The following is a 14,262-nucleotide window of genomic DNA, read 5'->3' on the forward strand; positions in this document are numbered from 1 at the left end:
CTGAATCCAAGGAAACTGATTATGAAATATACTGGCAACTCCCCCCCACCCCCCACCCCACCCCACCAAACCCAGTTTGCTGGTTGATTCATTTCTAGTCTCACCTGTGGCAATGAGCTGAAGACAGGGACTGAAAGAACAAGCTCACAGTTACAGAGTCCTTCATAGGGTGTCAGAGTTCAGCTTTAGCAATAAGATGAGGAGCTTATTAATTGAGGAGGAGCTCAGAGGGGATCCACCGCTCAGAGATCAGAGGTAGGTACCACTGACGATTGGGATGTCCTTTGGCTTTCATGCAGTCTCCATCCAGAGGAAAGACCGAGGTCTGTCATGGAAACACCTTAGTATCGCCTTCAGAAGAGCTCTGTGGCTGTAAAGAGGGAAGTGTGGGCATCTCTGCTTCTAGTGATTTTCTCACAACTTAGACGGACAGATAGACGTTTAACTGCCAACTAAAGTGACCAAAAGAGACATTTTCTTCATCACTTTCAAATCCTAAACTCCCCCATGCCAGCCACCCCCCTCCTCTTTAGAGTCAATTAAAGCTAAACTGCAGACAGTAACGTGGACTTTGACCAGAAACTGATCAGGAATTACTGAGGTCATTGATCAAAGATCAGAAAATACCACTTTTTCATTTAATTAATTTTTATTAATCTTTACACATTTATATATATAAAAAGACATTTCATTGGACAAAAAGGCTTTTCAAATATTCAACAACACATCAAGAATTATTCTTGTATAAAAAAGTGAAATGTATAAGGTGGCAGGCGACCAATACAAACTTCAGTTTTACAGTTACTTTGCCAAACACATTAAAGCTTTAAAAAACACATCTCATAATTATGTAGCTCACTGACAGGAACAGAAAAGACTTTTTCTCAAACATTTAGGAAGCTGTGCTGACATTGATTCACACATGGCATCAAACAGCTCTTCATACTGCAAACATGCTCACGTTCTTCTAATGTGTGAGAGCGCTTCAGATACCTCTGCAGAACATGACTGCTGGTCAGTCAAAGCTCGTCTCTCTGTTAAAAAGATGTCATGTTGACTTCCACAGGCCCTGTTGACACCTCTCATTAATGTGCATCCACAGCTCCAAGAACATGAGGGGACCAGTTCTTCCAGGATTTCTCTCCCTAAATGAAAACCTACATTGTCTTTATGTTTGCAAAGACCAGATGCCAGAGTCCTGCACGGGTCCTAGTTTGCAACCTGGCCCCACATACCTCGGTAGACTAGCAGAGCTGCGAGCTGTGTAGGTGATCCTTCAGTGTCGCACAGACCACCTTCAAAAATGGTCTGAGAAATTAGGGTTCAATGCCTCTTAAGAACAGCTCTGAACTTAGACATCAACAGAGATGCTTGATGTCAGGTCTCAACAGGGCCAAAGATGGGCTCTACAGTTTGATTCTCACAGAAGTCATCTGAAACCTTAGAAATAAAAAAGGTACTTTTTGTAAAAACCTTCTGTAAATTTTAATGAAAATATTCCACCACAAGGTGGCAGCACGTTGACCAGAAGCTTTCATTGTTGCCGTCAAACCCAAACTGTGTCATCTTTTCAATCATATTTTCTTTTAACTATTCTGAAAGATGAACTCTAACGAATCCAGAATAAGTCGGATTAGCTTGACTATTGTTGGGACGTCTTTACCTCAGTGCACCACCTTCTGGTTTAAAGTCTTATTACACACAAAAAAATAGAACCCGGCCCCGTTTAAAGTCTTTAAAGACTGAAGTGGTTTAGAAAAATGTCAACGTCACTTTCGGTGGTGAGCTTGGGCACAAACGCTGATGTTCACTCAAAGTAAAGCATTTTCCTGTAAAACATGCAACACTGTACAAAGTGAATTAGAAAGGTACCGTCACGGGCAGACATGGACTATGAAGTACAAAAATAATACAAATATTTGATATAAATGGCAAAATTATATACAGTCATGTAGTCAGGGGGGGATGTCGGTTTGTAAGCTGCATTTTAACATTAGCACAGTTTGAGGACACATCATCATGGATATATAAACCTCTCCCATATCATTTTTACAGTATGTGAGTCAGACTGCAAGTCAGACTTCAGAGAAGATTTCCTGTGTATCATGTATACAGACTTTCTTCCATCTTCTAGCAGAAAACCTGTTTTTGTATTTCCTCCTTTTTCTGTTATTTTTGGGGGGGGGGGTTTCCCCAGATTTGTCTGGTCTCCTGTTTCAAGTTATTGCTGTTTGAACTGCTCATAGTTGCAAACCTCTAATGAAGAGCCTCAGGAAAGCATTTCCACCGGCACTCAGGTAGGCGGGGGTCCGTTGACGTATCTCAGTGTCAGGTGGAAGCTACGGGCCATCGTGTTGCTGCGGTGACATGGCTGCTCCGTGAAGACCCAGGCCAGACAGGCCAGCAGAACCAGTGCTGCAGCCAGGAGGAGGCAGAGGAGGGCGGGGGAGAGCGAGGAGGCAGCCCCGCTGCTGCTGGAGGTCACACGGGGAACACTGGAGGGGAAGGTGGAGGCGTTAGTGTTTGGTTTACCTGCCCAGGTAGTTTAAAGGAGCTCAGCGCAACTTTGAGAAAACCATTAGGTATTAAGGAGACCTGAAGTTTGTCATGTTTCATGTAATCTGATGTCGCCAACAGTAACATTAGGAAGCAAGATGTAGATTCATTGGCCACTTTATTATGTACATGGCAGCAATTCTGCACATTTAGCCCTGCGGTTAAGACAACCTGCTGAAGTTCAAACTCGGCATCAGAATGAGGAAGAAAGATGATTTTATACACTCAGGCTTACAGATAATAGTCAGAAAAAATTCCGCAGGAGAAAGTGTCATGAAGATGTCAGAGGTCAGACTGCTTTAAGCTGAAGCAACACCAGCTCAAATACTCACTCATTACAACCAAAATATGTAGAAGAGCATCTCTGCATCCCAAACCTTAAAGCAGACGAGCTACAGCAGCAGAAGACCACCGGGTACCACTCCTGTCAGCTAAGAACAGAAAGCTGAGGCTACAGCTCACAGACCCAGCAAAACTGGACAATAGAAGATGGAAAAACGCTTCCCGATGTGTCTCGATTTCTGCTGCGACATTTGGATAGTGATAGTGATACAGACAGGATGGATGCATGCACCAGTTCAGGCTGCTGGCGTGATGGTGCGGGGAGGTTTTCTTGGCACACTTCGGGCCCCTCGTTTAAACTCCGTAGCCTGCCTGAGCGTTGCTGCCGATCAACTCCATCCATCAGTGAAAACAGTGTCCATCGTCTGATGGGACTTCACTGTGCTTGAACAGTCTCCACAGTCACCAGATGTAAAAAGTTAAAGTCATCAGAAACTGCCCTGGAAATACTCCATTTAAATAAAACCTGCAGAAAATATAATTGAGGCACTAAATCAATAATTAAAATATGAAAAGTTGAATAATTAAAGCATTTTAAGAAGTTTGCTTTGGGCATCTGAAGTTTGAGCAGAAAGGCGAGTAGTCTTAAAGTTGTGGCTGTGCAAATGGAAACTGACTGTTTATGTAACAGTTTCCTTCTCTTCCTGACCTCTCAGAGCTTTACAGTACACACCATATCCACAGGCACATCAATATAGGCAGTTTGAGCGCTTCATCTCCTCTCAGTCACCAGCCTGAGATACACGTCTTTGTGGTTTGAGAAGAAACACGAGCAGCCGGAGAAACCGCCTCACAATGAGGCGACACCACAAACCTCATCTGGTCTTAGCATTTCAGGGACTGTAGTTCACAGACAAAGGCTGTGCTGATGGGACACATGAAGCACACTGATGCTGATCAGCTTTCAGTTAAACAAATAGAAACTTTAGTTCCAGGACAGAAATGCGAGCAAATCACAAAAGGTTCCCATCAGGAAACAAACTGTCACATTTCTACACCGATGACACGTGTTCTAACTTTATGATTGTTTCACACATGACATCAAACATTATGTAACAAATCCAAGAATCAGTTCCCGGAGAAATGAATCTTAGCTCCTCTGCGCTCAAGTGTTATCATCATTTTAGTTGTTCTGTCATCGGCTACATCTTATTTTACTTTTTATAACTTAAGTTTTCCTTTATTTACATTTAAGCATTAATGTTAATAGGTAAAAATGAATCAAAGCAAAATATACAGAAGAAGGTTAAAGAACATATTTAAATACTAATATTAAATATTAAATCCAACTGTCTAATCATATAATAAATCTAGAGGTCAGATATTTATGTGACCAGCATACCGACATGGTTTATATTCTCAGTTTAGTATTGAATGATATTTAACCATTTTATGGCTCCAAGCCTTTAAAAACAATAGTTATCATCCTACTTTTGCATGTTTTCAGGTGAAGCGTAGCTTGAAGCCCAGTTTCTTTAAAAACAGAGGCTTTGGACACACAGTGTCGCAGATATTGAATATTTTAATACTTCAAAAATGAATCAGTTAAGATTGGGCTGAGGGATGAGACTTCTTGTTAACAACCATCATATTAGGCATATCTGCTCCACGTGACATCATACACATCCGACACTAGAAAAAAACACTGATTTAGTATTTACAGCAATCTGAACTCATAATTACTTTTACATTTGCTGACCTGAACAAACTGTTAGAATGTTAGATATGACAATCGTTCATTAGGACAGGACATATGTGACAGGACAGTTTCCTGTTGCATCCGAGTTCCTCTCTGAGGGATTTCTGTGTTTCCTCACCTTTGTTCAGAGACGAGACGCTCGGGTTCCTCACAGCAGTACAGCTCCTCTTCCTCCTAAAAGAACCGAGAGCCTCCATTAATCCACACCAGTGTCAACAACTTATAACTTTATAGATTTAAAATGATCTACCAACACATGCCCAGATTCTTATTTTCTCCTTGAAGCACTAAAAACAAAGAGCTGTTATTGAAAACCAAGACCACCAACCATCAGCTCACCTGTGCTTCTGACTGATAGTCGTTCCTCATCCTATCAGAGCTGGCCTTTAATTTCAGGTCATCTAACGGTGAAGGAGAAAGCCGGCGTGTGTCATCGTGGCAGCCATGGCTGCTGTTGGATGCATCAGCGTGGTTTTCATCCATGTAACACTGAGACATCTGAATGTGGGAATTTTGATAAGCAAATGTAAATGTTAGAGTTTAGCTCGATCAAAAATCCAGATTTCATCCTTCCTCAAATCACGGTCGATGTTTAAAGATGGACGACAACTCAGACACGGACACTGTGTTTTTGAGCTTTGAGAATATATTTGCATTCATATCTGTCAGATTGGCAAGCAGCAACATTGGGATTGAAGCATTAAGCTAATGTAGAAGTCCCCAAAACTGCAGTTCCTCAAATGTCCACAAGAGGCGCCATCAGTGAATCAGTCCCCACAGACTCCCAAGTTAATACATGGTTACAAACACGTTTGGTCTCTATGGCCAATGTCCTCCTTCATAACAGCTGTACGGGGATGGATTTTGTTTTAAAACTCACTTTTCATAATGACTGTGTCCATCTTTTATATACAGTCTATATCATGTCGCATGAACAGACAGCACCCAGTTCTGTTTTCATCACAAGTTTGTCAATGTTTTGCAGCTGCTGCAAAACATTGACAAACTTTGTGATTCTCTCCTTCGCTGCTCTCGATCTGGACCTGCAGCTAATTTCTCCTCCAATTTGTTTTGCACTCACTCGATAGTTTTTCTGTAATGAACCTCCATTAGAAAGTCCCAGTGCTATTTCGCACAAACACACGCTCAATCAAATTTGCATAATTCAAATTCAAGTACATAAAGAAATCTAATACAATAACACTCTGTCATCTGAATTGACCCCTAAAAACTAATCCACAAACTTTCTTCCCTCTCTTCCTCATCTTTATAGATTTCCTGCGCATGGACAGTTATGTGGACTGGCTGTAAGTCAGACAGAGGAAGATGAGGGGAAGGAGAAACTAAAGAGGGAAGAAGGAAAGGAGGAAGTCGGCGTGCTTCTCTGTTTTTATGGTGACAGTTAAAGTGCAGTCAGACGATGCATAAATCAAGACTTTATGGATTCATTCGGCGGCCCGAGGAGCAGCAGACGGGACGGAGGAAGAGGAGGATAAATAGATGCTTTTCCCCAGTAATGAGAGCGAGGGAGAGAAAATGAAGGCTGAGGCCAATGAAGTCTAAATGGAGAGAGAAACATGAGGCCTGGAGAGGAGGGAGAGGACAGTTATTCAGGAGGATGAATCTGGGAGGAATATAAAGGCTGATGGGATCTGTTGTGTGAGCTGCAACTTTAAACTGCAACATATAGACTGTGCGGCTGCGTCAGTGTAAAGTCTAAACCTGTATTAATGACCTTGTGGGGACGCATCTGCTTCTTCACCCACACTTCGGGGACCCAACTACCATCTTGGGACAAACCAAAGTAAAAAATAAGGACGCGAGCGAGCGCTAAACAAATCTCTGCTCTCTAAAGTCGGGCTGCAACTCGACATCTGTGAGCACGCAGGACAGATTTGTAAGAGCTGAATTGGATTTGTGTGTGTGACTGAGGACAGACTCATTAGTGCAGCAGCTGTTTGGAGCCATGCAAAAGAAATTGTGTAACTAAATCTGAGAGATCAACAGAGCTTCTCTTGCTTACAATGATCAAATCTGCTCACTCTCACTTTTGGCAGTCAGCGAGGAGAGTGTTTAAAGCGTCTGACACGTTGCTCACAGCTTTGATTAAAGACGTTTTCTACAAACTTGTTTAAAAAGAATTTAAAACTTTCTAAATGCATCAAAAACAGACATTATAGAGTTCTGTGTGATATCTGCAGAGATATCAACTAAAGTTGAACTAGAGCAGAGCTGTAGTAGTGTGTAATTCTGCTTTTAATCACAAGGTGGCGTCCGATCTACCCTCCAGTGCAAGCCATCTTTGTTCGAGCTACTGCTAGCTCCAAATTTGTACCGAATTCATGTTAATGTCACACTTTTCTGATTTATTTTGGTAGCTTCAGGAGCTCAATCTGTGCCCTTGTTTTGTTGTTTTTATTTTTAAATGGAAAACATTACAGAAACATTAAATTAGGCCAAACTTGTGGTAAACTGCTGCCACCTTGTGGTGACGTTTTTTCTTAAATGTTACAAAATGATTTAAAAAAAAAAAAAAAAAAACCCCAAAAGGACCTTTGTGCACTGACCTAAACAAAGTGAAATCCTTCACTCTAAAATAAAAGGATTCACAGCTCACAGTTTGTCACTAGTGGATGTTTCAAGTCTAGCTGCGTACATTTCCCACCCCAACATGCGAGCAATGCAGGTCCTTTGCTTCCGTTGGTACCCGGCACAAAGGTGAGACCAGTTCAACCTGATAACTGCAAAACTACAGGACGTTTCCTCTGGTAGGAAGCGAGTCACTGAATTTTCACACCCGACAGTTTTTCCGGTTGCTTCATATAAAAGATCTGAAAAGTCCAGCGCTGGCCACATTTTGATTATTTTATAAAAGTAACAATACATTTTTATATTATTTTAATAATAACTCAGATCTGACTAAAAGTTTGACAAACTGTTTGAGCCCGAGGAGCAACAACCAGCACGCCAAAGTTTCAAGGCTGTGTGGTAAAACGTTGGCATCATTCATTAAGTTCATTCAAATCTGGTCTATTTTTTTTTCTTTGAATGCAACCAAACATGAAGTCTTGACGCAGTCACAGAAACAATCAAAGCAGTAAAACCAAGTAATACTAATTTGTGCCCGGCGACAGGAAGAGAGGAAAATCTGTATTTGCGGGAGTTATAAAATTATCTCAAGTTAAAAATGTGCTGTTGTCGTGACAACCCATCAGCTGGGATTCTCCTGAGGCCACCGACAGGCAGAAATGGGGGAGGAGCTCATTGATGGCGTTTAAAGGCAGCTGGTGGTCGTTTAGCTTCTCTCTAAAGCGCAGACGCTGCCTCGGGAAAGTCACCAGCAGCTGCAGCGACCCCACACGCCTGCCTGAACTTCTCCCACCGACCAAACACCACAGAGGCTTTCATTCTTCAACCTCACGGCTCACTTTCAGTCTGAGAGTCATGAGCACACTTAACCAGTCCATAAAGTCATCCTGGCAGAACTGTTTGGACTCCGTTATAACGACCTCACTGTGACCCTGCAGTACAACCACAACTTTACACAGCCCGAGTGATTCTATAAACAGTTTACACCATACGCATGTCTACATCCTTTAATATTGTATATTTTAATTTTTTAAGTTCATATATTTTTGCTTTATTTTTCATATAAGGAGAAGTTGCAAGTTAAGTCTAATTGTGCTGTGTACAACCACAAAGTTCAAAAAAGGCAGGAGAAAAAAGAGCTTGGAGAAACGTGAGAGAAACGTAGGACTTGGAGATGTGAAAATACTGAAACTTGATTCCAGCCGTCTCCTCCTGCTTGGCCCTGTGCCTGTTAGAGGTGAGCATCTATGTGCTTCCATGTGAGGGGATACCTTACACGATTTTTAATAAAAAATTAAAAACACCATGTTATTGTGACATGTGCCGTTTATATCTGCAGTACTAATCGCCGTGCTTGGAGCTCTTTATTTAGAGTCTTCATGTGTCGTCTGTGATGAACATCTGGAATAAAACCAAACCGACTGTCCTCAAGTCTTGTTTTTTTTTGTTTTGTTTTTTTAACTGAACCCGTTTTCCTGGAGTTGAGCATTAACATTCAGCACATGGCATCACATGAATATCATCTGCGTGTAAAACCTCCTGACCTGCCTCTGCTTCACTCTCCCACAAACAGACGCTCTCAAATGAAGCGCCGACCTCGTGGGCACCGGCTTCGTTTTGGAAGTGTATAAATGGAAAATAAAACCCATCTGAATGCACAGCTCCACTCATGAACTTCTAATGACTTAAGATTTGTGAGGACCGCAGCAGCACCAACTGTTTGAGAATCTTGGAGAATGTCATTTGTAAAGAATAAACTATAAAGATAACTTCAGTGATCGAGCGCGCTGTTCGGTTGTTTTTCATGGTTATATTTGCACCACAGAGAAAGTATAACCATGGATTTTGAACATGAGCATTTTTTTTTTTTTTTTAAAGACCGTACCTTCAGCCTCCCATCAGTCTGCACTTCTTTCGAACAGGAAGTGCTCCTCTCTGGCAAAGCGGCGCTCTGGACTCTCAGCCACGCCTGCACACGGCCTCCGTCAAAGTCAACCGGCTCGCCGTCCTGTCGGTCAGGAGTCGAGGTCTTCCACTGGTCCCTGCAGCCCAGAGCTTCTTCCTGTTGGTCTGCGACAGGCGAGAAGAAGCCCGGCTGAGTGTGATCAAGCCATTCCTGCAGACAGAGAGTTCATTATAGAAACGTTTAAAACCTCCCTGAGATGATTTAAAGCTTCTTTGTTATTTTCCAAGTCAAACCCAGAATTCCAGTAGAATCCAGGATTGCAAAACTTCCAGTTATTCTGCTCATTCCCAGCTCCGAGTTTTATTATCTGCTGGAGCAGCTTAGCACGAGTCAGAGTAGCACGAGTAGAAAAAGCAAACAAACAGGAAGAAAGCATGAAATAAATAACAGAAAGTTAATTTTATTCCACAAAAGGGGAAAAGCAGGATGGTGAAGTGGAAAGTGCATCCAGGCCACTCACCACCAACTCTTCTTTGCTTTGTGCTCGTACATAAAAGCTAAATGAAAGATAATGTGTGTCCTCATGCAGACAGGGGTCTATGCTGGTGTGTGGGACTGTAGCCTACAGGTTTTTATTAACTGGTAATTATGTGAAAATGTGTTTTTAGATCTTTTTAAGTACTGTAACGAGTCGTGTAATTATTTTATTCTGGCAAGTAATTAAGTAACTTAATTTTGCTAAAAGTAATGCAAAGTTATCAGTTAATTTTGAGTAGTGACCTCATGAACTGTAAGGTTTAGTTTATATCGATATTTTTTTATTTTAATCTTATAGCAGCTCAGGGGCATTTATTTCTTTTCTTAAAAAAAAAAAATCTGAAAACATTTTGGGAAATGATGCAAATATTATCTGTAGTGTAAACATGATGTTCATTAAGATGATGCCACCTTGTGGTGCAGGTCTTCATTACACTTTGCAGAGGGCTCTCACAAAATGTACTTTTAATGAGTTAACTGTATAAAAAGATGACCAGGAACATTTTCAGTCATGCTGCTTTTTCAAATCACAAGAAATGGAAAAAATACCAAATTCTCTCGTTTTACAGGGAGACATAGCCAGTCTTCTTTTGAGCAGCACTCAGAATTCATGCGACGTGTGAGCACCCAGAGACGAGGTCACACGGTCGCAGATTTAATGAAGTACAACGACACTGAGTCCTCGGGGCAGGTGGTGCCGAGCCGAGCTGAGCCGAGCCCGTGGGGACGGCACGTTGACATCACGTCTTCGCCAGCCCAGTTAATAATGAGGCTGGGCTTATAAAAAAAGCAGAGCGAGATGACACAAACTTTGATGTCTTTGTTGTGATCCTGCAGCTGTAATCAGATGCTAATTCAGTTTTACGTGTGCCTCTCGTTTGTTTCTTTCCTGTTGGGCTTAGGGGTTCACCGACAGTGCGTTTCCATGACAGAAATACACAAAAACGAGGAAGCTACAGGCTGCCAGAGGAGGACATTCAAATTACTTCAGACTCTCTGACAACGTCTGTCCTCGCCTTTCTTTACCATCTTATTTTTCCCCCCTTTCTTCCTCCTTTGCCAGTTTCATACAGCAGCTTTTTCAACACACTGCCGCGTCTCGCCACAATAAAGCTAAAAAAGGAAACCCGACAACAAGCAGAGGTGCCACGTTCTGCAGGCATCATCAATAAATCAGCAGAAGAGGAGGTGAACTGCTGTAACCGGCTCATACAGCCGACACCCGCTGATGGGGAACGTTTTTAGAGAGCTGCTGTATCTGAACATCAATGACTGTGTGAGTGAGACAGAGGCAGGCAGACAGGCCTCTGGGCCATGCAGCATCTGGGTCAGAGCTGAACAACAGGAGAGTAAACAACGAAATTAGGAGGCCAAACACCACAAAGACTGGCTTTAATTTCATCCAGCGGTCTTTGTAAGAAAACAGAATTCACTTCTTTCGTTCTTACATTTTTTAGGGTTTTCCGACATCAATGTTTTGCTGATTTTTCTCATCACGGTGTGTTCCAGACTACAGTTTGGTGGATGTTGTGATGGAGGGAGAGATGGTTTTGTAGCCATTTCATTAACTAAAATAACCAAGACCTCAAGAGAAATAAATGACTTTATCCATTCAAAACACAAACCCCACCACCACCACCCAAACCCCCCCCCCCAATAATTTGGTTTTTATTGATCGAGCTAAGGCGTCTGGCACCGCGGACTAAATACTCTTAAACTGGAGAACAAATCAAACACTGCTGGATGGTTTGACAATCACCTGTCATACAGATCTGAGTGTACACAGGCAGAAGGAATCACTTCCACCTTAATGGGACTAAAGGTGTTCTCCAGGGTTCGATTCCAGGACCACTCATTTGTTTAATTGTGAGAATCGGTATCGTTGTGGTGGTATCGTAACAGCAAACGTTGACTCTTTGCTCTCTCAGCTACAGAGATTGTTTTTTAAGAGCGAAACAACCTCTGTGATTTAAAACTCATTAACTGGCGACAAAGATAACAAATGATGATTTCAAATGAGAAAACCACTCATCACTGCAGTCTAGGGCTCGGAAACGCAAACCAGGTTTTTACTTCAGAACCCAGTCCTGTCCGTCCTTAGAGGCCGGTAATGGACTTGCTGCTTCCACTTTGTGCGTGTCAAACTAGAAAATTGAAGTTTACGGTATGTTTGAGGGAATAGAATAAATGTATCACAGCATTCCTCTATCACCAACACCAAAATATAGATGAACTATTGACTCTGTAATAGTTTGATCAATAACAAATTACAGTCAAGTCACCGCAGTCGGCCGATTCTCATCCTTTGAAAGAGAAGCACGGAGTAACAAAGTAAATAAAAGGACACTGACAAATGGACGGCAGAAGTGGAATAATTCCAAGAGTTTGTGCAGCAGGAAGTCTGCTGAGTTCACTGCAGATCACAATTAAGATTCTTTTTTCTACTAACATGTGGAAATGGATCAATATTAAAACACCTGAAAAGATTTTAACTCACCAAGTCTCCCTCCTGGTTCCTGATGTCGGCGCTGATGTCGGCGCTGATGTCAGACTGAGAGTCAAAGGAACTCAGGTAGCTCCACCTCTTCAGACCTGCAGAAAAACAAAAATCCTGTTGACAGAACAAATCTGCATTCTCACGGTGTGCCACCTTAAATTTCTTGAGGTTTTCCTGTGTAAGGTGAGGCATCTGTTCTGTCGCTTCTTACCTGTGCTGGCACTGAAATACGATGAGTCGGCGTCGTCACGGGAGACGGAGCGTCCAATGTCAACTGAGGGGTCCCACTCCAGCCCCAGGGTCTCATGGGTAGGAGAGGATGGAGGAGGAGGAGGATGGTGAACGGGTGAGGGAGGGTCTGAGGAGGAGGAGGCAGGTGAGGAGTTTATGGTTCGTTCTGATCTTAATCGTTTTGTGAGTAACTGATCAAATCGACTCCTTCAGGTCAGAGATGTTGGTTTACCTTTAGGATGGTTTGAAGATTCGGGGAGGTCCACATTTTGCTTTTCAGCTGTTCCCTCGTCTTCTAAAAGACTCTCCGAAGGACAACCAGAGTCTGTAGCCTGGGACAGAATGCAGTCGTCCTCAAACACCTGGAGGAAGAGGATGGGGAGGAGGAAGAGGATATTTATGAGTGCTGGGGTTTGGTTGATGTGCATGTTTTTGAAGCTTGACTTCAGACTTTATCACAGTACTCAGTTACTGGAGTACTCATGTCAGACCACAACATTAAGTCCTTAATATGTCCGAGTTTTTACTATTACACATCTCTGTAACTGGAATAACTGGATAGTCCATTCAGGATTCCTCAATCTGGGAGCTACTGCCTGCAGACATGGCTTCTGGGAAAGATGGACAATGTTTCAGATGAAGCCAGTAAATCTGGGCCAAAGAAACAAAGAGGGGCCTGATATAAGAAAGGCCAAGACATGGAGGGTTAGATGGAGTAACGAAATTTCTATTCTCTGTATGTCCTGTACATGTGGCAGAATTGACAAATAAAGTTGACTTTGACTTTTGAGATGATGACAAAAAAGAAAAAGAAAAGAAACCTTGCTCACAAACAATAGGAAGCTAAAATAAAACACCACAACTGATGCCAGTATATTCACTCCTTTTCTCAGAGACCGGTTATCTGCATGCACACTAACCCCGAATTGTCAGCATGATGAAAATAGGAACCAGAAAGCTTCCTGTAACCAATCCAGTCTCAGTAATGAGCGTTCTAAGTGCTGCCAAGGGTTAGGTGGGTGTCCGGTTCAGTGGTCTCAGGATCTCATCTCTGCTTCTTGGGGATGGTGGTTTTCTTGGCTTCGTCAGGTGGTGGCTGAGGTTGGAGCAGCTTGAATGAAGATTAGCACCTCAAAGTCTGAGGCCATAGTTCTCAGGTGGAAAGAGGGGATTGTCAGGAGTGAGTTGCTCCCACAAATGGAGACGTAGTTTGGGTTCTTCTCTGTGAGAGAAGCAAGAGATTGAAGAGTAAAGCCAGTCTACCGGGCAATGCCCACAAACCTTCAGTAGTGATAGAAAGAATGAGGTGGTGGATAAAAGCAGGAGAAATGAGATTCTACCCAAGGATGTCTGGGCTCAGCGTCAGGGATGGGATGAGGAACTCTGGGAGGGGCCAAGAGGCGATCCACTAACCCTCATCATCGAAAGGAACCAGTTGAGGAGGTTTGGGTATCTGACCAGGATGACTCCTGTGTAAAATCTTCTGGGCATCATCAACTGGGAGAAGAGACCCTGGGACAGACCCGGGACATGGAGAAGGGGTAGACTGGGAGTGCCTTGGCATCATCCCAAGGAAGGAAGGATGGTTGGATTGAGTACAAAAAAAACCTCATCCCTCAAGTTCTGAATATTCCCACTAACCTGAAGCTGAACGTCCTTTAGACATAAACTCATCCTGGACATCATGAGGCACAGACAGGTCCACTCCCCTCTCATCATAAACAGGGTACCCACCCACACCTCTGCTGATCTCACCTGTGAGGTCAAGTCTTTTCTTTGCACTACCTCAGAGCACTTTGCAACTTGTTCTCTGATGTGTTCCTTTATCATTTTTGAACATATTCCTGTTGATTGCACACATTTCTCCTGCATCTTATTTATTCCTGATGTCTACAATTTATATTT

The 14,262-nt window shown here is 42.7% G+C and overlaps 1 protein-coding gene across 3 annotated transcripts in view; it reads right to left on the bottom strand.

Moving 5' to 3' along the window:
• Positions 1-630: 630 nt before the first annotated feature.
• si:ch211-137a8.2 (nesprin-2) overlaps positions 631-14,262 on the bottom strand; it is a 39,242-nt gene continuing 25,610 nt past the window's right edge. For 2 of the 3 annotated variants that reach the window (XM_005474878.3, XM_013273657.2), the window contains exons 7-13: positions 12,590-12,719; positions 12,338-12,484; positions 12,127-12,221; positions 9,072-9,302; positions 4,937-5,095; positions 4,716-4,771; positions 631-2,495 (exon numbers count right to left, since the gene is read on the bottom strand). In XM_005474878.3, the coding sequence (XP_005474935.1) occupies positions 2,294-2,495; positions 4,716-4,771; positions 4,937-5,095; positions 9,072-9,302; positions 12,127-12,221; positions 12,338-12,484; positions 12,590-12,719 (1,020 nt within the window). In that variant the 3' untranslated portion in view covers positions 631-2,293. Of the gene's footprint in view, positions 2,496-2,517; positions 3,365-4,715; positions 4,772-4,936; positions 5,096-9,071; positions 9,303-12,126; positions 12,222-12,337; positions 12,485-12,589; positions 12,720-14,262 lie in introns of those variants that run through there. The other variant, XM_005474879.4, reaches the window with a different exon arrangement.

Source organism: Oreochromis niloticus, linkage group LG14, assembly GCF_001858045.2.
Source record: "Oreochromis niloticus isolate F11D_XX linkage group LG14, O_niloticus_UMD_NMBU, whole genome shotgun sequence".
In the NCBI taxonomy this organism is placed as follows: Eukaryota; Metazoa; Chordata; class Actinopteri; order Cichliformes; family Cichlidae; genus Oreochromis; species Oreochromis niloticus.